At 40.7% G+C, this 25,011-nt stretch overlaps 1 protein-coding gene across 1 annotated transcript in view; it reads right to left on the bottom strand.

Annotated features, from left to right (window-relative positions):
- The window catches only part of vps37d (VPS37D subunit of ESCRT-I), a 42,646-nt gene that overhangs the window by 5,828 nt on the left and 11,807 nt on the right, over positions 1-25,011 (bottom strand). Inside the window, exons 2-3 of the mRNA XM_007245259.4 lie at positions 21,707-21,878; positions 5,517-5,599 (exon numbers count right to left, since the gene is read on the bottom strand). Coding sequence (XP_007245321.1) covers positions 5,517-5,599; positions 21,707-21,878 — 255 coding nt within the window. The remainder of the gene's footprint in view (positions 1-5,516; positions 5,600-21,706; positions 21,879-25,011) is intronic.

The following is a 25,011-nucleotide window of genomic DNA, read 5'->3' as shown; positions in this document are numbered from 1 at the left end:
TATAGTTAATTATATATTCAGAACAATATGAAATACCACAACAGTTCCAGAGGAATTCATCTGGGTTTTCTAAATAAAGGTCCAAAAAAAGAGAGAACAGCAGTATAATAGTGTTTTAATATATTATATAAAATTATATTGTCAATGTAATACTTATCGATATAAACACAATACAGAATATGAGCAGAATATGTGTAGCTATAATCTGGAGGTTTAAGCATTTAAGTGCCAAATATGATTTGCATAGCTTATGAAGATATCAATACAATTTTACAAAATTACTGTGGCAAAAAATTCACTTTTATATTGTTGCTGTCTAATGAAAAACATGCTTCTCCAAAACAGGGATAAAACTGTCCTTAATTTTAATGGAAGTCAATGAAAAAGAGTTTATTTCAGGTCATTTTTCATCATTTCTTTTGGTTCAATCATCAAGAAAATTTGACTCAATTTAAGGGACATTAAGTTTGTATGTTCAAATTATGCAGTAAACTGAAAATTAACAAAAAATAGAGATATTTGTTTTTCATTGGACAGTGATGATATACCACAATACAATGATTTAACTATGCCCTGCTGATTTTCATGCTTCTATATGATATTAATGCATAGTTTATCTAAGCACATCTGGCACAGCACAGTGGCACTAATGCGTTGTTCAGTTTGTGTGGGGAAATCGATGGCTTTAACGCCAGCAATAAACAAATGGGTCACACAGTCGTTTTCCACTGTAGCAGGACTGTTTATACCTGGCTGAGAGCAGCACCAGCGCACTGGGGCTGTCCACTGGGTCCAGCCATTAATCAGACCAGAACGAACTAACGACTCAATGCCACTGAGCTATCGATCAGGTCTGCGTGGGGTGAAAGGCATGACTCTTATTTATGACCTTAAGGCGCAAACCCTCAATTAATTGGGTGCGGACCCGAGTCGATTCGTCAGATGCGGGAACAAAGGTCCAGGGAATAGAGCTGACAGCCCGGAAACATATGGGGGGATGGGCGTCATCTACGTTACATATAGACCACTCCAGCTGCACACAGTCGGAATCCCCCAGGTCAAAACATCAAGCAGAGAACAATGTTAACAGATGATACTTACTTACTGAGGCTTTTAATATTGAACACATGGTGTCCACAGTTAAATGAACAGTAATATGTTTATACTTGTGATGTATTGTGGAGAACAGCCATTCGATTACTATGTCTAATGTAATATAAAACAATAAGCAAAAAAAAAACAAACAAAAAAAATAGTTCTATACCTTTCCATCATGCTCCATCCTCCTCCAGCTTAAAGTTTAAATTAGTCAATCATACAACAACTGGATTTAGTCATCATTTATCTTTATTTAAACATGGATCAAAAGACGTGAGAATACTGAGCGTCCTATTTAGCATTCTATAGGCAGTCAACAGCTAGATTTAGGGCATGTCAAGATAGCAATGAACGTCTTACTGTTGTCTAGGTTGGTTTCAGTCTAGAATGGTTTCAGTCAGTGGTGCACTTCCGTTTTCCGTTGCCAAGATATCAATATGCCAGAATTTTACCTGAACACACCTAATTTCCATACCACCTTGCTCATCGGCGTATATATATTTACAAGCACCTTTGCTATTTAAGTGACGCAGGCAGAAGACGTGAAAATAGACTGTTACAGGATGTAAGATAGCAATGAACATCGCAATGCGCCTTGTGCAGGGTGTAAGATAGTAAGTAGAAAAGCACAATATTGGAAACAGTCCCTAATAGTCACAAAATAGTTTCTTTCTTCATTATATACTGGAATATTAAAACCAAGTTTTATTAGAATTGTCAAAATGGATAACCAAACATGTACAGTATTTAATATATAACTGTCTCTTTATTGTTGCTATTTTTCACTGTAATATATATTGTAATAGCACAATTTTATTTCGCTCGATTTTCCAAGGACTGAATCCATACTTTATTATAATATAATAATGATCTTTGTGTATTGAGGAACGAAAAATAAATAAATTAATTGTACTGGTAAGTTCTAATCAATTTAATGGACATCTCATAGAAAATGAGAGCAATGAAGATTCTCCTTTCCTATCTAGCATGATATGTTCCACATATGTGGCAATGCACCTACTCTGATGTGGCTCTGTTGTGCACGCACATGCACACACTGCAATAACGATGATATTATGCAGATTTCATATACAATGACCAAACACTCAAACAATATATATATATATATATATATATATATATATATATATATATATATATTTTTTTTTTTTTTTTTCAAAATAGCCAATCTATATGTAAATACAACACATACACAGAAATCTTGTGTTATATATTTTAGTTTTTATGCATTTACTTTTATGACAAAATGTCCTTAAGATTAAGAAAATCAGTCACATGCTCAAATAACTTAAAATGAGTACATGTTCTCTACACAGGATTACTTATGAATGTTACTGTTTATTTTCTTAATTGGAAATGGGATAAAAATAACTATATTGTAGCTTCTACAAAGCACAGTTTATGCTTTTTAGTTTTACACTATGTAGAAATCAGTAAATAACTAGAAACTGTCCTATTAAATATGCCAAAACATGGTATTTTAAGTGTTTTTTTTTTTTTTTTTTTTTTTTTTTTTAACTGTATAATAAATATAGTGTGAGCAAACGTTTGACTGACAACGTATGTTGTATGTAACCCTTACTGACTGGTCACATTTCCTAAATTTGATTTGAATAGATTTGGTGGAAGAGCATGAGCTAATGGATAAAAGCCTGTTAATTTGATTCACAATAATAAGGCTGGCTTCAAATTCAGTTATAGATCATTCAGCTGTAACTCTAAAACCACTGACAGGTGAGGTAAACAGTAATTATCTTGTTTCACTGAGACCTGTCAAGGGACAAATATGTTATACGACAGTAACTGAACAGGAGGTTCTGGTAGTTGTTGGATGTGTTGGCTGTGGGAAAAATCAACAGGGGTGAAGACCTGAGTGACTCTGACAAAGGCCAAATCATTAGGGCCAGACAACTGCCAGTCAAAGCATTTCCAAAACGGCCAATCTCTTGGTCTGGGTGCTCTTATTGGTGAATACATACAGAATGTGGTCTGGACAAGGAGGGGCCAACCACAAACTGAGCCTTGGAAACCCAACATATTGTCCTCACTGACCCAGAAGGTCAACAATGGCTCTCTTTTATACGCTTCCAACAAATGTAAGTCTGTACGTACAGGCTGTGGAACGGCAGAATGATCAGAGTGACCATGCTAGCCCTGGTCTACAATGAAAAGCGCCTATAAGTGGCAAACAAGCATCTGGATTGGATTTTGAATGGAAGAAGATTGCCTTGTCCGAAAAGTCTGGTGTTTTCTTTAAAGCCACATGGACTGCTGAGATGTTTTAGAACAACAGTCTGATCCTCTATGGCAGTTTCTCCTCCTAGCTAACTGGACTGCTGAACTTTCTTGGCTCCAGGCACCATTGAGCACCATTAAAGACCTTAAGGAATAGACTTTCAATGAGTTCTGTTGGCACGAGGAAAGAGCATCAGTATACTTAATTTATTTTTATTTACTGAAAAGTCGTCTTAATGCTGTGCCTCACAAGTGAAGATCACGTGAACAGAAGTAGGCACACATTTCTCAGACTGCTCAGCAAAAATCTGCTATGACACTATTAAGTTACACCATACCCATTATGTGCCTTTATCCAGTCCATTAGTGAATTATGGTCACCATAACAGCATTATATTTACAGTAATTGCATTTCAAATGCTCACACTGCACTCCTCTATGTTGTGACCGGAGGGTTTCACAGTGTAAGGAGATGGAACATTTCATAAGGAATGCTATTGCCGCCTATAGAGTGACCGACACGTTGCACATTGCCATGACAGGCCAACAGGCCGTGGAGAATGCACTGTTCTTAATCAGATATGTGGGCTTGTTGGTTAAGGAAGCAGTTGTAAAATAAGAGAACTTTCAGGGGGTTCATTTTGACACAAGATCAGTCACTTCATTACTTGGCCTAGCTATCAATTTTGTGACCGTTCTTCACTCCTCAGAATTCAGGAGTCCAGGAGCTGAATAGACCCTTCCCTAGTCTTATTTGCGGGGCTTTTACCGTACAATAAAGAACACAAACAGGCTCTTTTCAGAGCATGTTTTCTTAGGTAGCCCAGAAAAGCGTAGCCTCTCAGCACAAGTGCTTTTTCTTTTCAAGCCCTTTCAAGTTTAATTCCACTCGGCTGAGTTTACCAGCATGTGATTGTTCCTCCAGGCGCTGCCAGTAAGAACACTAAAAGGAGTGATTTTGGTACTATTGCTTGTGAACAATATGTCTGAAGTGGCTTTTTTTCTTGCAAGTGTAACAAGAGATCTGCTGGGTGTTTGATTTTTCTTCTGAACAAATAACATGCACAGACCACTGCAGCATTACTCAGCAAGTGTGTTCACATGTACTTGTACGTTATTATTATCAGAATGCTGAAGGACATCCCAGTTTGTCAGTTATCTGATTAACATGTTTACATACATTTACACAGGTTGCTTTGCAAGCAGCCAAAAACTTAAAGAATAATTGGGTTAAACCGATTGGGTTAAATTTTATGCCACAGCCGCAATATGAACACATGTCTGATAAAAAAAATGAAGATTATTTAAATCCCTTTCTTTAAGCATTGCGCTGAAAATGTTTTGTCTCCAATTTATAAACACTGCCTCTTCTTAAACTGCCGCTATTCGATTTATCATCACTTGGTAACCAGCAAGCTCAGAGGAAAGTTCTGCAGTTCTGATATAATAACTTACCAACATCACACTCAGAGTGACATGTGAAGAGGGCAACATTTACCCACTCCAGAGAGAGCAAAGACAATTGTGCTCTCTCAGACTCTGGCTGCTGAGGACAAGCAGGATGATCGGCAGTGGGATTTAAACTGACAACCCTCGAATCATAGTGCACTTGACGACTCAGACTTTATCGTTATAGGTCGATATACACCTTGTTCAGATTTTTGGGCTTTTCTACGATCTAAGAATATATATCAGAATATGTCGTTTACATGATTATTTTAATTAATACCCAATAGGTTTGGGCGATGATTGGTCCTAAAATGATATCATAAAATTTTAAGGTATTTTTGCGAGATATTAAAAAATACAATAATTGTATCAGATTCATAACAGAAGTCAATAATGATATGTCATGATGATACTAATAATGCACTCCAAATATCTCCATATATCCAGGATTTAAGTAAAATAAATGATACTAGATAGACATAACCTGTCTCTAGAGGGAAATGAGAACACTGTGAATTTTTCTTTTGTGAAAAGTTGTACCCTGATGTGATAAGAGGTATTTCAAGGTATAATATTGTTCATGATACTCAAAAATGTTGTTGTGTACGATACAATATTGCACACCTCTATTACACAATTGCAAAAATCTTTTATAATCTGATTATGGACAGATTAGAGAGAACATTAACAGGGAAAGGCTAAATTAGATTTACCTCAGACTGCTCCTCAGCACGTGCTACCTCCTCCTGAAGTAGATTCTGTGCCGTCTGTGGACTGTGCTTCTTCATGTGGCCCTCTGAAACAGAAAAGGACTTCATGTAAGTTTTCAAGGCTTCAAGTTTCTTCCATTGACGCCGAGAGTGACTGGCACAAAACGACACATTCCTATCTATTGACACCGGGGTGACGGCTAGAGCGCTGAAAGTCCATGTGTTGACTCTGAGCTCGGTAGCTGTGGAAGAAATATGAGGCAGCTTAGTGAGTGGGTGTAAAATATACAGCTGAGACAAAAGGGCACAACAAAGGAGCAAAGCACGGCCGGTCCTGTGCTGAGGGGGAAGCTTAACACCAACTTACTAGTCTTTACGAGTCCACAGCTGCACCCCGGCGCTGTTTGCAGTGTCATGAGTGGCCCTGGAGGGGGACGGAGGAAGCAATCACTTTCTGTTAGTTTGGCTCTGCTGATGGGAGCATAGGGGGCCTGGTCCCTCGGAGGCTGTTGTTCGGGGGGGTTACTATGGCAACATGTCATTAAGCTAATGCACATGTGTCTGAATCCTCAGGGGTGTTAGGGGGTTAGGCTGAGTGGTGGAGAGGAGCTTTGCTACTGGCCATCCAGAGCAAAGGGAGGTCAGCTTACTATGTCACCCATTCAGGGCCTATCAAGTCACTGCTCTACTGCGATGCATATCAAGGCCTGGAAAACAGTTAGCTGCGAATGCAAGAAATAAGCAACATGTGTACATGGTAAGCAACATGTGAACATGGTATGTAGAATACAGTAATTATTACACCCGGTGTATATTTTATTATTTTTTATTTCTTCTTGGGTTTACTGGCTTTGAGAGCAACTGTTCTGCAATTGGGTTCAACAACCCTCTGGGCTGGAGAGCTACTAGTCCAAAACAGAATTTTTTTTTGTGTCACGCCACGGAATGGCTTGGAAAATATCTGTCCCGCGGCCAAAAAAAGGGGTATGCTGCTGGTTGTTTAGAACGAAAACCTGCAGCCACATCAGCCCTTCGTGAAGAACTACTGGTATTTTTCACCCCCATGGTATAACTAAACAACCCAGATAGTTTGCACTGCTTTTAACGTACAAGTACACAACGCACACTGCGCAATGTTCAAAGGCCTAATTTAGCTTCAGCGTTCTCACGGAAGGTGCGGAGTTCCACCGCAGGAAGCGCCCGGGATCTAATTCGCCTTGTCATGACAGTGGAGAAATGCCAGTGTTCCAGCGGCGCTTGTTTGGCAGGTGGCTGATAAACAAGCACCACAGCGAGCCTTGTCTTAACCCTGCCTCTACATGCTCTGCCTTTCACCCCACCTATAAATAATCAATGCTCTACTTCGGGACAAGGCCTAGAACCTCATCATATGCATGTTCCTCGAGAATCGCTGCTCACTGAAGCGTATGGCAGCCAGGAAGAGAGTATGAATGCCGTGCCACAAGCGTGACCCCGCTAGCCGAGATGCGGCAATGGAAGGTGACAGGCAAAGCCAAACAAACACTTGGGGAGCAGATGCGGGCGACCTACATTCTGAAAAGAACTCGCCCAGCAGCCCCCGGGGCTCCAAATCTGGTTGTGTCCAAGACACTCCACATGGGTTGGTGGGGGTGGACGCCAACGATACGACCCAGAGGCCAGTGTGAACCAAAGAAGAGAGGACCACAGAGGCTGTCCGAGCAAAGCTGTCACGGAAAACATGAACTCTAGATGTCCTCACCTGGCCACATGGGGACAGAACAAAACAAAACAAAAGCGGGAGATGGGATAAAGTGGTTTTCCACACGCACTAAACTCCACAGATCAATATGAACACTAAAGGGTTTCCAATGCTCCAATTCATAACGGTGGCTGATCATATAGACTGAGCCACAATCGCATTGCAACAACAAAAGTCTCTTCGTTAAGTTCAGCATTAACTCACGCTGTGTAGAAAATAGAAATATGTGAAATTTAGATCACTATATATTCCTAAATTTCAGTTGTTTAGAAATAATTATGATTTCGATATGATGTACGTCATCACGCATTAATGTTGGTAGTAGCGCTGTAGTCAAGACTGCTAGAGCAGAGTCCAAACAGAGACGTTTTTAAAAAGAAGAAAACGCCACTGGTTGAAACATGAGTGGGAGCATTTGGATTTGGAATGCTCTAGACAAAGTCTACGTACAGACGAAATCCCACCCTTCACCTCAAACAGCCAGTCAGCTTTCATGTTCTGAAAAGAACAGGGTAGGGGCAGGAGCAGGCTCTCTGTGATGTGGAGATCTGCGCAAGTGCAGTAGCCATAGCATGATGAAAGATCATTATTAAACCAAGCGCTACAAACTGTTAATGAGGTTTTTCTTAAATTTTATCAGTGATTTAAAAATATTCAGAAATGATATTCTGACCTTCACTTACCAGTATATCAATCTCTTCCCATTTAACAAGATAGATGGCAAACGAGTTAACAGACTTGTCTATAAAGACTTTGGTCAGGAAAGACAAGACCAAGACCAGATTCTGTTGTTATGCATGTAAACAAGCTAATGCTAATGTTAGCTTGCAATGCTAACTGTTTTTAAACTGGATAACTGGCTGATAACTAATAATTGATAGGTGAAACTGTACTGTACTGTAGTAAGATAGATTACATTTTTGCTGTGTGATATATCTTTTTTAAAGGGGGGAGGGGGTTACTGAGTGATAGTGAAATACCTAAAAATCACTATTATCGCAACATTTTCTATAGTGATATATATTGATATTGAAGATTTGTCTAGCCCTACCTGTAAGTGTTCTGTACTTAAAGCACAGACAATGAATTATTGCACATTGTTAATTATTAGGTTAGTAATTATTATTAACTATTCATTTTCCCCCCCAAATATCACAAAAAGAAAAACAGGGGTGTCGAGTCTTACTTGCAAAGGGCCGGATTGGCTGTAGGTTTTTATTCCAGCCAAGCAGAAGCACATCGGATCAGGTGTTTGAAGACTGACCCCCCGCAGCCACATCGACCCTTTGAGGATAGGATTTGACACCCATAAAAAAAAGGCCTAGGAACCTATTAAGCTCCACAGAACTAGAAGTTGTTCCTGGTTTTTCCATCAGTTGTAGAACTTGGGAACAGCTCAGCTAGTTTACACTGTTTTTCAGGTATCTAGCAAATAGTAATCCTTGACTCTTGCCCAGCAACAAAGTTACACCAGTAAATAACGCTGGCAAACTGCCCTGGACATAACCACTTACCAGTTACCCATTTACCCAGTTAGTTAATTAAAGGCTGTCAATAAGTATTGAAAGGCAAGAAGCCATGCTTGCAACGGGATTGGCAAAATGCTGTGGAGCTAATGAGCTTATTGGGGGGTGTTGTGGAAATCCTGGAGAGGCAAGAGGCTTCTGACAGGCTAAATTACAGACTCCCAGCCCTATCTGTAGCAAATAAAAGGTTCTTACTGGACACATACAAAACCTGCAATAGAAGAAAAATGCACTTCAGTACTCCCTTCTCTCTTATCACACAGTGGTATTTACACGGACATGCCAAAAGTCATGGGAGAGGATCTAGGATAGTATGTGCCCTGTGACTTCAGCATAAATTCCCGTGGAGGCTAACGAATGCTGAACTGACTGCAGGATGTGTGTAAATGTGGATTTCTCTTGCATTGAATGTGGATGTTAATATGTGATTTCTGCCAGAGTTGCCTGTCGTTTTTCGCATGCACAATTTTATCCAGTCAGGGAAAGTCACAATCATTACCACACACTGTGCTGCTGTCCACTGTGGGTGGTAATGCTGGTAACTCTAACCCTGCGTTCACACTGGAACGCGTCGAGTCGCTTGCATCACCCAGCGTTTGTCGCTTGTGGGCGTGTCATGCTCAACGCCCAATTATCGTGGACCAGCCTCCGACAAGAAAAAACGCACAAAAAAGGAATCGCTTGGCCACTTTATTCTACAGCTATAAGTCCCAAACTTGCTGGACTCTTGGGCGTTTCTGTGATTTAACTGCTCTGGAAATGCAGCCGTTCCCGCAGATCGACGTGGGTTCACCCCATTCAACAGAATGAACAGGGAAAAAAACTAGAAATTCAGAGAGCAGAAACTTGAGGACGTTGGATCGCCTTGTTTGTGATTGGGCCAAAGAAAATCTAGAAGCCAATCGGGTTAGAATGTCGCTTCACCGCGTCATAGTTATTTGCATAAAGTTGAGAAAAATTCAGCTCCGTGTCGCTTGTCGCTCCGTCACTTTGTCGCGGCGACAAATCGCGCCCTGCCATAGGAAATGAATGGTCGCCTGTTGCTTTGTCGCTTTCCAGTGTGAACGCAGGGTAAGACAAATTCCTAGTACACATGTGACAGTGTGGATGGACGAATGCTAAATTCTGATACCCACTATTAGGGCCAGGTATTGAAATTTTATACCAAAAAAGTACCAACCAAAATGACTTGGTAGTACATGGTACAGAAAGGTTTAAATAGTATTTTTGATACTTTGCGCACAGCAAGGTAAAAACTACCACAAAGGCACCCTGAGACACAGAAAAGGATAGCGAGCACAGACACATGGTCAACACCCCGTCGCTGTGCTGAAATCTCTGGAGAGTCTCAATTCGCACACTTGTTGCGCTGTCTTCCAACAATATCCAAAAGTATGGTGACAGTATGAGGATGATATTACTCATGTCAGCTGTTAAATAAATAAGTTCTGTAAAAATAATTATCGTTTTTTGTACTTTTTGGTTAGTATTTTAAAAAAAGTATCGATTTCAAAGTATTGTATCTGAACCAGTATCGAAAAATTCTAACCGCCCCACCAACTATCAGGCCTTGCTGCAACATAATTCAAGTCTACTTATGTTTTACTACACCAAAAGTCAAGTTTGCAACAGAATTCTCATTTAAAAGGCACACACTCCATCAAATTCTGAAACACTGAACATACTGGTCTCCCATGACTTTTGGCATGTCAGTGTATTTTGATAAAGATTCTTTCTTCTGAGTGTTTCACACAGTATTTTCCCACAGTGCCACCACCAAAAATTAATATTTACATGTTTATTCTCAACACAGCTTTTAATGCAACTGTTAATAAAAGCCATGAGTTTCTAGTCCAGGTCAGCTTAGTTTATCTTTGGGCCACTGCTTATAGTTTGATTAGCTGAAGAGATGAAGAGCATGATGAGAGTTTTAAGAGGGTCCAATCCAAATAGTTTACACATACCACTTTGTTTGATTTTGGCAAAAGAATGAAAAAAAAACTTGTTCTCTAAATATAAGCTCTTATACACAGGAACATTTTTATTCTATCTTCTTTTTACAACCACAAGCGCGCACGCACACACACACACACACATCCTGTCAAAACACCACAGCAGTGGGTGTTCTTGTGGTCTTAGCAGATAAATACCACCGACTGATTTGCTCTCAGAGAAAAAAAAAAGAAAAGAAAAAAAACTAAAACCCAACGACGCTAAAAGGAGTTTGATTGGTGTCAGGCTCGAAGCTCTCTAGAAGGTGTCATCTCCTCCTGCTCTCGCATTCACCGCCTTCCTGACAAAAGCATTGAGCTGACATCTGCAGTGCTACGGCTCGCTAAATTCCTCAGCTCAGCCTCTTGAAAGTGTTATGGATATAAGCAGAACTGAAGGCTATAAGCACAGGCACTCTGTTGAGGCTTCTGCTTTGGGGGAGAGAGGAGGGGTGGCAATTTTGGACGCGCTTCCCCGGATCCCAAAGCAGAGGAAGAGATACATGTCCAATCATTCAGAAAAGAAAGAATCATTCAAAAGAGAGAGAGAGATGCCAGAGGGGTTGCCTAAGGAAATCTGGCTACCATCTACGCCAGCACAGTAGCTTAGAGCCTACTGATACATCAATATGACACATTTATTAGCTGCTTTGTCATTTTATTAAATGCACTCGGAATCAAATTTTCTTAACTGTGTGCTTCAACCCAAAACGTTTTGTTCTTAGTTTTAAATCTTAAAGCCACACCTTAAAGCTGTAGTCCATAAGACTTTTTCTTTTCAGTTGGAAACTCAGTAGTATTCCTGAGTGGTGAGGGGATGAAATATTCTAATAATATTCTAATCATCTCTGCAAAGTCAAATGCTTTCATTTTAAAAATGCAGAGGTCTGGGAGGTTTTCCCAGCCAGAACAAGCAAATTGCTGCTAATGCTGCTGATACAAGAGCTACTGCGAACATGGAGATATCAGAATAGCAAATTCTGTCTTTATCTGCTCATCACTAATCGTTTAATCATTAAATCTTTGACAGTGCATTGTTGTGTAAACCTACCTTTTCTAAAAACACACTTTGGTGTGTTATTCCAGCAGAGATACTGCTTGTCCACATACTGCTGCCATCTCAAGAGCTTGGTTGAAGACTCAGGTGCTATTCCGTGGCCGAGCTGGATCACCAGACCTACTTCTGATTGTAAAAACATGTGGTATGCTGTTGGACATGCTATTAACGCTCCACCACTACTGCAAATTCTGCTGGAACTGGGTAAGAAAATTTGAGCTGCATAAGGTGGATAAGCGCAGGACACCTTTAAGAACCTCTACAACTCTGTGCAGAGATATCTGCACTGTTGAGTTACAAATGTATTACACCAAACTTATACTTCTATATGTGTAGCAGCTCAATAAATTGACCTTATATCTGTCTACGTTTTCAGAATGGCAACTCTGTCATCGTCTGCAAGTCATACACTCGTCAGTAAATCAAAGAAACACATAATAAGAACTAAAGACAGCTGGCAAGCTAAAAGAGAGTGTGTTAGAGTCTTCATTAAAATCGCCAGATTTATCTGCTGTAATATATGAGACCACACCACAATGCACCACAATGCTTAAAAATATAGTACTCTTTCACATGCTCAGTGCAACTTCACATCCCCGAAAGAGAGAGCTCTAAATGCCCAAAACTTACATATTGTCACTTTAAGCAACCACAAAGTGTCTAATAAAAATACTATACACGCATTTTGTCGTAGAATCTTATTGAAATTCTGTTGAATTACTTGTGTTCTTTTTTTTATCTAATTTCCAGTTCAACATGCTTGAACTCTGGTGAACTGGCGCGACCCTAGCGTTGTTGAAATAATGTATCAAGTATATTATTCTGGGGGCTTTTGCCGCTGGTTTGCCAGATTTGGTCAGATTCTCAGGGGATGGATTTCAAAAGGCTGCAAGAGGCCCCCATTCTCCTACTGAGAGGCTAAGCCAGAGTGTGGGGTAGCTCAATAGCCTTAATCTGACTTTGATAACCACCCCCTCCCATTCCAAACACTGAGGCTGGAGGGGGTTGGGGGGGGGGGGGGGTTGTGGTGGTGTTGGAGGGGGAAGGATTCACATCCTGTTAATTACAAACTCTCCCACCAGTGAGAACTGTAACAGTCTACTGTGAAAAACCCAGGTCTCTGGAGCGCGCCATTTAAACATTTGATTTAGTGGCACTTTCTGATGGAGGTGCCCTTTTCACACTCTCACCCCAGGGTTTTTTTTTTATTTTAATGGCTCCAGATGGGTATGCAGGCCTGTCTTACCTTTTGAAAAATGAAGTGAGAGGAGTGATTGACCCAAAGGTTGAAATGGCACAGGGGGGTGGGCTTGTGAGGTCAACAGCAAGTGTCCTTTTGTGCCAGAGCAGAAGGTCAGGCCATAAATGGAGGGGCTCCAGGTTTGGCCTTCCATAATAGGGTGATTTCCCCTACTCAAACAAACCTGACTCAATTTAGCAGGATTTTACGGTTCTCAGCAAACTGTTAGGACTGGTTTGCACCACTTTTGCATATGTTTGTTGTGTGTAAAGTCATACTAAGACCTTAGTTATGAATAAATATTTAAATGTAAACCAAAGAACAGATTAAAAAATTCGCAAATTAGATTTAGATTTATATTGGTGGTGTCAGTTCTGTGTGGAGGGGTCGTAAGTGCTTGTTATGAGACTGAATTCATATTTCAACATAAAATAAAAATAATCGAGCTAACATTTGAACAACAGTAGCAATGCTGTTACAACACTAAATAACATTAAATCACCAGGCTCTGTACTTGATTGTAACAATGAAATGGCTGATGTACAGAGTTAAACACTGCCGCTTCTACATGATGACAACAAATGTAAAACCCGTCAATCAACATGCTATACAAACAAGTACGCCAGCCAACATGGATTTCTCATTTTCTATGCAAAGAAAAGTTTTGAAAACACATTTATTAAACCAAAATGTATGTATCTATATTTCAAAAAAATACTTGTGGATATATTTATGTTTTTATTTGTCTTGATGTTCCCTTACAATGACTGATTTTTTTTTTTTTTCATTTTTGTGCAAATGTGCCAGAAACAGCAACATCAAGCAGAAAACTGGTTGATAATAAATGAGATGAATATATTATAAGAGAAAACAGGTCCTAGAATAGCTCTACATTTTTATAAATATTTGAGCATTTAAGGGATGTAGCCTGTATATTTCTATATCACCCCACTCAAACAGCTCCAAACTACATACAAGCTTACTTAGGGGTAGGTGTAAAATTACAGGCATTTTGACAGCACATTGTTATGTTAATAAGGTAGTATAACCAGTGACCCTACCCGTTTATAAAAACACACCTTGGTGTGCTATTTCAACAGGACAATGCTTGTCTGCATTTTCAGACCTGTTTCTGATTATGAAAATATGGGATGCTTTTAGACACTTTTAGATACTCTATTGCTGGTGTGAAATTTGCTGGAAATGTGTGAGAATATTTAAGATACACTGGATGGATTAGAAAAAGATACTATTAGGAACTTTTACAACTCCATGGGGGGCACAAGGGACATCTGCATTGTTGCGTCACAAATGTATTAAACACACAGAGTGGTTCGAATCTCTGTTCATGCACCTTGCCATCAGCTGCCAGAGCCCTGAGAAAGCACATTTAGCCTTGCTCTCTCTGGGTGGGTAGATGGCGCTGTTCCCCTCATCCCTTATAGGGTGATGAGTCTGTGAGCTGATGTATTAGAACCGAGACACTACACTTTCCTCTGAGCGAGCTGTGATGCTGATGCATCAGCAGCAGTTGAAAAAAAAAAAAAGCCGGTGGCTAGTCCTCACCATCTTTGTGTTGTGGTGTCACTAGTGAAGGGGGATATACAGCTGAGTAGCAGCTGAAAGGGCGAGACAATTGGACTAGCTAAATCTAGGGGAACATGTTTTTTTTTTAAATGTAATTATATATATAAAAAAATAAATGCATTAAACACATTACACACTACGTCTGTATGTGTATCTTAATAAGTTTTGTCCATATCAGTTTTGCATTGCAATCGGACACTTAAATCTGGGTGCAAATATTTTTTTGAGGATTACATTATATTATTAACTCATGTGTACATGTTTTGATTTAGCAATACATATCTGAACTTATGTTAAAACACTTAACTAAACACTTATGCAACAACTACTCTACATTTAAACTTACGCAAAGTTGGTACAACCAGGTCCACGAATAGACACGCCTACCCTAAACAAACCGCCAAGTCACGGTACAGTGCTCCCACCGCTAGCAGCACTGCTGTCTGCACTGGAAGCAAGAGTGGATAATCTACAACATACTAAAGCTGTGTCACACTCCAGAGAAAAATGCAGGCCAAGAATGTGCTATTGGAAACATGTGGCACAGCAGCGAAAGAACAACAGCGTTAAAAAGACTTTTGGCGGAAGTTTCTTCCGCACACTTGGCGAACGCATCAGCAGCGACAGAGTGCAACTGCACAACATTAACGAGACGAGCCAGGAGAAACGCAAAACTCTACAAAACACTTGAAAGGTTAAGACTTCCCAGACAGCCCCAAACTGAGCCGAACCTCTATTGCGAGCGTTCCTAGCTGCTACTCCCTCCTGACAACTTCAGCGTCTGAACCTCATTACGTAACAGCTCTGTGCCGCAAGACCCCTTAAATCTTGGGCCTCGTCTCGCTGAGGAATCCAGTCATTTTTCACCCTGTTTCTCGCTTTCTCACATGCTTTTCCTTCAGCCTTGGCAGAATGAGAATCAGATGTTTAGGATTGGAGGAAGGATCTCTCTCTCTCTCTTTCTCTCTCCCGCCCATCCTGCCCCGGGCTGCAGCTGGGGAACAGGGGTCCGCATGTGCAACATGGTGACAGGAAGGTGAACATTCCACCCTCCTTCCGTCACTGGCCAGCTGCTGCTTGTGTTGTGAGTGGGAGAGAGGGAGAGAGGAGAACAGAGGCAGACTATGTTGCAGGAACAGCGTTCACGGCCACGTGGACTAAGCTCCATGCAATGCTGATGGAGACTTCCGACAAGGGCCACTGAGCAGCACCGGCAGAGCATGTAAGCAGGCTAGCAGACATCCTCCTGCTGATGTTTTGTCCCCTGGAAACCTGAAGAACTCCCTCACGCCCATGAGCAGCTTCCCGCCCAAATCGCCTATCTTCCATACATCCGCTCTTAAGACACGGACAAAACTGCGGGGCGAGGCGTGGGCCTGGGGGTCAGGCCTTTTGACAATCGTGTGAATTTTTGGCCCTTTTTCTTTGAACGATGCTGGAGGTGGTGGGCCAGACAAAAGCCCTTTCAAATGTATCTGCATCACCAGTTGAGTCAAAACAATGGAGGGGAGGGGCCAGGGGGAAAAAGTCAACAAATAATTCATATCGGCCATGGCGGTCTCAGAGCCGAAACGCAGGCTGACTGAAATGGGAATGGGGTGTGTTTTAGCAGGGAGGTACTGTGGTGAGCGGTGGAGTGACTGAGGTAGATGACGTACAGTTGTGTTTGTGAAAAATGATGTGTACTGGCAAGAAAACTGATGATACGACAGGGCAGTTACGATTAAATTGCTGCGATACTGTAAGCAAGACCATATGTTGAGGAAGGGGGCTGTCCTACCATAGAAGCACACCATCATCGACATAAAATTTGAGTAAAAGTAAAGTTTACTCACAGTCAGAACAGTGGAATCTGAGAACAATGTACAAATTGCTATATAGTGTAAGAAGCTGTTTATACACAACACAATGTGAACCACTGTCTGACACCAAGCTTTTCATTCAAACAAATAATTATAAAATGAACACATTTCTGCGATACATTGATGTAAAATTTTCTCACACTCCTAATCTGTAGCTCTAAAACGCATAAAAAAATGTCACCAAAAATTAGACCGTCACAGTAATTACATTACTGACTTCATATACAATACATGGACTTAACCTCAATAATTTTAGCTAATTTTGATATTACCCAGTACTGTTTATGCTTAGAAAAAAAAGCCCATTACAATCAATAAGTCGGTAAAACTATTGTTTTTGTCAGTTTTACTTATTCACGATAATTAAAAGCAGCCGTCCTTAAGATTTTGTCTTTTAAATTAAAAGCAGTAGTGTTTCTGAGTGGGGAGAGGGCAAATATTATAATAAATGATATTATTGTGCTTCTGCTACCATTCCTGGAAACTAAGCTACATATAATCATTCTAAAAACAGGGTGTATTTTTTTGGCTGTAATAGCTTTTGCTGGTTACCTAAGCAACTATAGCGGTACTAATAGTCCTCATACAAGAGATACTGCCAACATTGAGATATTACAACAGCAAACTCAGTCTTCTTCTGCTCATTCATTTATCTTTAAACCAAAAAAATGCAGAATTAGAACTGAAGAGAGCTGGCGAGATAAAAGAGAGAGCAACAGGATTCTTGCTAAAATCACCAGCTTGATTAACTTTGATAAAAGAGATTGCACAACAATGCATGTTTTAAAAGTACTTTTCAACATGCTTGGTGCATTTACACATTCTCACTAAAAACTTACAAACTGTCACTTTGGAATATAATAATATTTAATTTCAATTATTTTTTTCAATTAATGAAATGTATTATTTATTTATTATTATATTATTATACTTTTATTTATAGACAGAATGACTGTATATCACCAATTATGTACATTTGTTTTGGAGTGCCCCCACTAATGACATGAAACATAATAAACAGACAACTGACAAGTAATTTAAAATAATGTACGATATAAATAACAAAACACAATCTTAAAATACCAGACAAGACTGTAAAAGGAGCTGAATAGAATATGTAAATATGAGTCTATGCAGATCTGGGCTTTTCACATTTATAGAACACAGCAAATTCAATACCACATGAGCCGCATAGTCTAAATTATGGACACTAAACATGATCATTGGGAGTAACGTGATAATTAGATTATGTTTCATTAATTAATTTAAAGTATCACAGTGGGCTGCTACTTAGGTACCTGAGCTCCACCCCCTCCCCCACGCAAATGAATTAATGCAGCTGGGGCTGGGGGAATACAAGCCCCCTCGAAAGCCTTTACATCACACCCACCATACATCTAAATCATTCAGGCAGGCTGCTGTAAACGGAGAGTGTGAACAGAACAAACAGACGTAAGATGGGAGGGAGGGAGGGAGGGAGGGAGACAGAGAGAATGGGCGAGAGAGACAGATCTTCCTCTGAGGTCCCAGCAGGGCCGTTCTAATTACAGCCTTTTGTTTTTCAGCAAACACCAGGCCAGGCAAGAAGGGCAGCCATCCCGATCAGGCCAAGAGTTGCAAATCCATGCGGTTCCGACTCAGCCGCTGATCCTGCGGGTTCAGCTTCATTTGTCTTGGCCTTGTTCTCTGCAATCGGGGTCAGCATGTTCGCAATTTACATCTAAATCCCATCGTCTCATCTGCCGTTTACTTAATAAAACCAATCTCCACGGCCCTCCTGCTTAAAATTATATTAGCTGATAATGGACAAGAGATCCTCACAGACCACTGAAAAATGATGGGCCGTGAGAAACGGCTCAAACCCAGTTTTTTAGCCTGGAGAGAAAGAACGAGCAGTACGAGGAGGAATAATATTTCTTTCATCCTGGATACGCTCTGAAAAAAAAACAAAAACAAATGAAAACTTCTCTCTTAATACCACGAGGTTCAGGGGATAGGGGAGTGAAACTCAAGCACCTTAAGTAGGCCTGCTCTGGGTAACAGCAGTTATTCCTGGCTGGTGTTGAAAAGGTGGGTGGGAAGGCTAGGTGGAGACCTTATGGCCTCAGATCACCCTTTGGGACCCAATCAGACTGCTCCACCCTGGAGAGGGGGGTTAGGAAATGGACCTGGTCCTGTGCTGAACCAAAGTACCAGGTAATCCGAAGGCCGATTATCCACTATCCTCTCTGCTCTTCCTGATAATAGCAAAAAGTCTTCAGATTTCAGGGGGATCTTAAATGATGATCGTCACTTGATTATCCTGTTGTGCAAACTTTAGTCTAGGGCTGCAACTAATGATTATTTGTGAGTCGACTAATCTGTTGATTATTTTTCCGATTAGTTGTTTAGTCAACGAATTAGTACATTTCTTTCGGGATCAATAAAGTATCTATCTGATTATTTCCACCATGCCATCTCTGCTTGCTATGGGTATGGCTGCAGTTTCTACCTTAGCAACAGCTGAACAAAGGATTTAAATGCCTTCAAATGTCCAGAACATTGCCCTTTAAATATGGAAAGTGCTGATATTTAGTGAGAAAATGTGTAATCTGTTGTGTTAGGGCACTTTTGGAGACCTTTTGGAGGCCAAGTTAAATGGAAACTGTGAGAGTGTCCCCAGTAATTTGTGTAGTGCTGCAAATGAATGATTAGTCGCCAATGAAAATTTGAAGTCGACAAATTTTTATAATCAACATTGTCGATTATATCGGCTAATTGTTGCAGCGCTACTTTAGTCGTCCTATCTTCTCCCAGACCAGTCAGGGTTGCCCTGATCATTTAAAGTGAATATATAACATGTTTATATTTATGACTCGTTATGACTATGTATGACTATGTATGACTAGTGTGGGGTGGATGCTGAGAATGTAGAACAGAATGTACACACAAACAGTAGCTACCTATAGCTATAGGTCTTCAATGTACAGTATGTGTGCAACATAGCCCACATAGCCTACATATATATGTATATGCATGTGTTTATTCACCTCCAGCTCGCATTGCAGTTTGTCTAACTCCTTCTTTTCAGCCATGGTTTCATCTAGATCCTTTTATCTTGGCTTTTTCTGAGCAGAAAGCATCTGCTCATAGCTGCTCATAGTGTTTTTTTATTTACATCTATTTTATGAGAAACTTCCATCTGCTCTTGTAATGCAACAGTTTGCGAGAAACTCCTACAAGATTTTGGGGTCACTGGCTAGGCGTGTATAATCTATCTGTGTATTATTTTATTCAGAGCAGATTGTGTAGTATACAGAGTTTAATGACTATCAAAGGATTAAAGACAGACAAATAAGTAAAAAAAAGGGGGTTGGTTCTCTCATGTTTTCAATATTGGCTAAAACTGTGAAAATCCTGTAGTGTGGGCCAGGCATGAGGCAGCTGGATCATGAGTCCGGACACACCGGACATCAGGGTGTGTTATTATGGAACAAGGTTGCTCGGAAATGATGAAATATCACAGGCAAACGCACAAGCCGAGAGAGTCCGATCGCTATTTCTAAACCAGGCTTTGATGCTAAATCCAAAATAGAACAATCCATGGAAAAAGATTAAACATGGAGTTGAACTAAATCTTTGGCTCCATAATCTGTTTAAATCAACTACAGTCTGAAAGGTGCGGATCATTCCTTTAAAATATGTTCAGCTCTGATGGAATCTGGCTGCGCTGATTTTGGACAGCTCCAGCTCACAGCTCAAACTCAAACTGAGTGAATTCAGACAGCACTGTGAGTAACAGTGCACTACACATCGCTCATTGCCTATTCACTTTGTTTTCCTTTGGAGCATGTCCTGGGTATGTCGGTACGAAAGGGGGAGGGGGGGATGGGCTATAGTGTTGCTAGTTCTAGACTCGCTTCACTGAGCAGCATTTCTATTCTGGACTAGAAACACTGCACACGCCTGTTTTACTGTATTAAGCTGTTGTTGCTAATAATGGAGCAAAGCTTGCAAGGAATGTTCCAATCAAAGGAAATCAGAGTTTTGATCAACAAAACAGGACCTACAGGGTGCCAGCAAATGAATACTTTTATTTTACAAATATTTTCTGGCACCCAGAACATTACTGTTTTTTTTCCCTTTCTTCCCTTTCTTTTATATTCTCTTGCGGTTCTAAACTGTATTTAACAGTGAGTTTCTGTTTAAAGCTGTTAAAAAGACACTCTACATTGATTTTATTGTAAAATCACACAACTGATTTTTATAAACAGTGTATGCTTTAGGGCTGGGTGTTGACAAGAAATTGATGAAACAATATGGGGTCACGAATCAATATAGCGTAATATACTGCTATACTGTAAGAAAGGTGATTGTTTAAATCAAATTTTCAGAAAACTGTTATACTATAAAAACACACTAGCTATTAATTCCCGGTAAGCAGCGCTAGACATCCCTGGTTAGCAGCACTATCCAGTCCCGGTTCGCAGCACTAGCCAGCCGTGGTTAGCGCTAGTAAATGCCGTCCAACAGCGCTACACTGAGGAACTCTGAGTGTTCCGGTAACTCGGTTAGCGGTTCATCCCCCATAACTTGTTTTAACACATTAAACACACAGTCTACTGTCCAATATACTCATCTCTGAACGGCGAAAGAGCTAGCGCTGCGGTAAGCGGCTACTGCTAATGTTAATAATGCTAATGCACTCATCAGCGCTGGAGAAACTTTATTGAAACTCCCTGGCTTTACTGCTCCTTACAACCTGACCGGTAGAATTCATATAAATTTAAGTGTGCCTTATAGTTTGAAAAATAAGATAAAAGAAAGTTTACTTTTTATAACAGCGGGATCCATAGACAACACTGTTATCTAGTGGTTGGGGTTTAAACCAAACACAAAATGAACCAATATCTGACACAAATGTCTACTAAATGTAAACTAATTAAAAAATAATAATAACTCACACAGTAAAATAGCAAAGTATTTTGAAATATCAATATTTTTATACATATATAGTATTCTTGTTATATTAGTGTGATTTTACAGCAAATTTACTTGTTTTTTTGTTTTGTTTTTTTACAGTGTAGCTTTTCTACACTGCCAGCCGAAGGAAGTATTCTTTAACAGTCTTTTGAATTCAGACCCTTGATCCTCATCTTGGTTTAACTATCACTCCCGGAATCCAAGCAGACAGCAAAAGGTGTACTTACCAAGCCGGCTTTGCTTTTCCCTGCAGGCGGTGGTCAGCTTCGCAAGCTCCTGGTACTTAGTAGCCAACTGCAGCTTGCCGTTCTGGAGGCGGGGGCGGTGTGCAAGGCTCTCCTCGGCAAGACTTCGATTGGTTACTAATAACGTCTCCCTGTCCACCTGCAGCTCCTGAAACTGAAAACAAACACCCAATCAAACACAAAGGCCAGACACAACAACCAGCCAGATGTTGAACAAGAAATTGGACAGGCTACAAAACACTCAAAGGCCTGAGTCAAAAGGCTAGAAACAAAAAAGCCCATCAGCACAAAAAAAAAAAATGGGGACTTGAAACTACTAGCTACATTCAAAGGCTGGACACAAAGAAGGGGAAATCAAAGTTTGGATCCACTGAACATGAATGACCATGCCTCATGCACAAATGCTTAATCAAGCTCAAGCACAAAGGGGGGTCCACCCAGTGTGTTGAGGGGCCCACGTAAACATAAACAATATAATTACTCGACAGCAACGTCGGTCCTCTCCATGCTGAACATAGTCGTGCAAGCCAAGTGATGTCAAGCCATGTTCTTCTCTTGGTCTTGATTCTTCTTATTTATTAAGGGGGAAACAAGCCAGCACAAAAAGGCAGCTTTGCACAGTTCTGCACACGAGACGTAACTCAAGGTCTCACTTTAGCAGGCAGGAAATGCTGCAGCAGGCACGATGCTGAGGTTTTATTCATGTGTATTGGTACAGAAAGCACTGAGGAGGATCAGTAGGAGGAGAATCGCTATGAATTAAACCTCGTGAGTGCACATGCCAATGCAAAGTGGCCGTGAGAGCCCGCTGATGGAATTTGAAAACCTGTGCACAATGAGGGTTCACGTGACTGCAGACCACCCATGAGCCTTTACAAGGTTCAGGCCTTTTCATACCACAGCTTCTATCCTCCTTGATGGGCAGTGGGCTTGAATTCCAGGTCAAGGCTAAAGCAATGCTCATGTTTCATAGGGCCAGGGTGAGCGCTTTAGAGGGTCTGGCAAGGAACCATGTAGCTGCCTGCAGCTGAAAATCTGGCACCAAATTGAGACGAGTGGGATTCTGCTTAGCTCACATTTTAGACTTTTGATTTTTCTTTTTTTTCCCCCGCACTAAGAGTTTAACTCACAGAACTTGATGTTCCTTGAACAGTGCAGACCTCGATTAAGGGAAAGAATGGACGGAATATTCTAGATATATCTGTCAAAAAATAAAGATCTAATGCTGATATTCCAGTGTATCCCTGTGGATGCAACTTAAGCACTTCCATATGCAAGACAATGGGAATACTTCATTTGATATGCTGTGTTTGTCTGCGTAAGCAAGGCCAAGACCTGAGGCTGTGGTGGAGACAGCGTTTAATGAACCAACTGCTACAGTCTGCCACGTGTTACTACAGCCTGGGCTTGGCTAATAAACTTTCAGTCACATGACGGAATAATCCTGTACTTGATAGGCTGGTCAACGGTTCCACCACCTCATAAAAACAGAACAGCATTCGTACTGTCTGTCCTCGACGACACAAACCAAGACCACTAACTCCAGCCATTCAGGGAACAGAAGAGACAAGTCCAAACCATTGGTCTTAATGGAAAGCATTCGCAAGAAGCTCAGACATCTTGAGAAACCACAGTCCCTTAACTTTAACCGTAATTGTCCGTGGCAGAGTATGGGGTATGGGTCGCTTTGGAATTCTTTGGAATTCTTTTTTTTTGCTCTTTTCTCCCCCCCTGCTGTTCATGCCAGAAATATTAAGACGAATTTAGGAGGCGGCCTTAACTGCCAGGTTCGTGTGTTTCAAAACTTATAAAGAATATAACAGATCCCCACTGAGCTTAGCAGAGCATGTAAGAGGATTAATGCTTTATTTGATCAATGAACATGAGAACTATGCCTTTCCTTTTTATTCTCCGTGTGTCTCCAAACACAGCAGCTGCTATTCCCACTGAAGGTATATCCATTTTGCTCTCCACTGAGAGGGAAAGTGAGAAAGCACGTCCCTCCTGGTTAAGCCACCGTTTTTCTGGGTGCTTGCGGAAAAAAAACCTGTCATATTTGAGCTGCTTAGGATGACTTAAAAGAGCATGACTGATAAGAAAAGGTTGTTTTATTCAAGGCAGCTCTCTCTCTCTCTCTCTCTCTCTCTCTCTGGGGTTACATAAGGTTCCTTTTTTGTTGAGACAACTTGGAGCTTCAAACTTTTTAACACCTCGGGGCCACATACTGCTTTCAGAAATTTTCCCGCCTCATTGTGCAGGCGGTAGTATACAACACGCAGCAGCTAATTATCTCGTCTTGAGGAGACCTACTTCTTTTTTTCTTTTTCTTTTTTTTTTTACATCACATGCTCCTTGTGCGAGCACACGTGTGAAAGGTCAGGTCATGATTTTTACAACATGTATCGCACCTCTGAAATAGAGCTGATGGCCACATGTCTTTTTTTTACATGTTTTTAATTATCTTTCCTTTAAGACCTCCCTGCTGAAACAGCTGAACACAGCTTAAAGACTAGACAATCGATTTCTAATGAACCCTAACCCTAACCACAATAAACGCCTAGGAAGGATGGATGCATTTATCACAGACAGGCAGAATGGCAAGGCACTATCCACTGTTCTAGAGCGTGAAGTGATTGCAAATTAGACGTTCAATTCCCACTCTTTTATGGCTCGAAGCTAAGGAGCAAAACACCGGGTGGAAATTGTCACAGTGTGTGTGGAACAAGCAATTCTGGGGCAAGAATGGAGACATACCAGAAAGAAGCACCAGACTGTGCTGGCTCGTTCCTGACTAATCTAAGATCATAATCACCTTAGACAAAATTAAATTGTTTTGTTATGTCTGGAGCCACTGTTTCCCAGAATGTTGGTGTTTATCATTAGCGTGGGACAATTCTCTGGACAATTCCATAACGAGCTGTTCTTATTTTACTCTATTTCCATGTTTCATGTCCGAGATAAAGCCAGAACCGGCCTCATGGAATCCCACCCTGATTCTCCAACCACACAGAGATAATACATATGTTGTAAACCGCTAAATGGGTGTGAGCGCAAAGATAGACTTCACATACTGACGGATCTTCCAAACGTCTTACAGATCCTTTCTGGGGCGTACCGATGACACAATGACAAATGGATTGGGTAATGAACGAGATGTGACCTCAAGCATGTTTTCCGCTGCTTTCCACTCGGAATTATGGAGGAAAAAAAGAAAAACAGTGTGCCTTCTGTTGGAGTCGAGCTACCATCATCATCATCATCATCATCATCTCAGCTGCAAATCTTAG

The sequence above is a fragment of the Astyanax mexicanus genome, chromosome 1 (assembly GCF_023375975.1).
Source record: "Astyanax mexicanus isolate ESR-SI-001 chromosome 1, AstMex3_surface, whole genome shotgun sequence".
NCBI classification, from domain to species: Eukaryota; Metazoa; Chordata; class Actinopteri; order Characiformes; family Acestrorhamphidae; genus Astyanax; species Astyanax mexicanus.
Note: the sequence above shows the minus strand (reverse complement) of the source record. Positions and strands in the feature narration are given on the sequence as shown.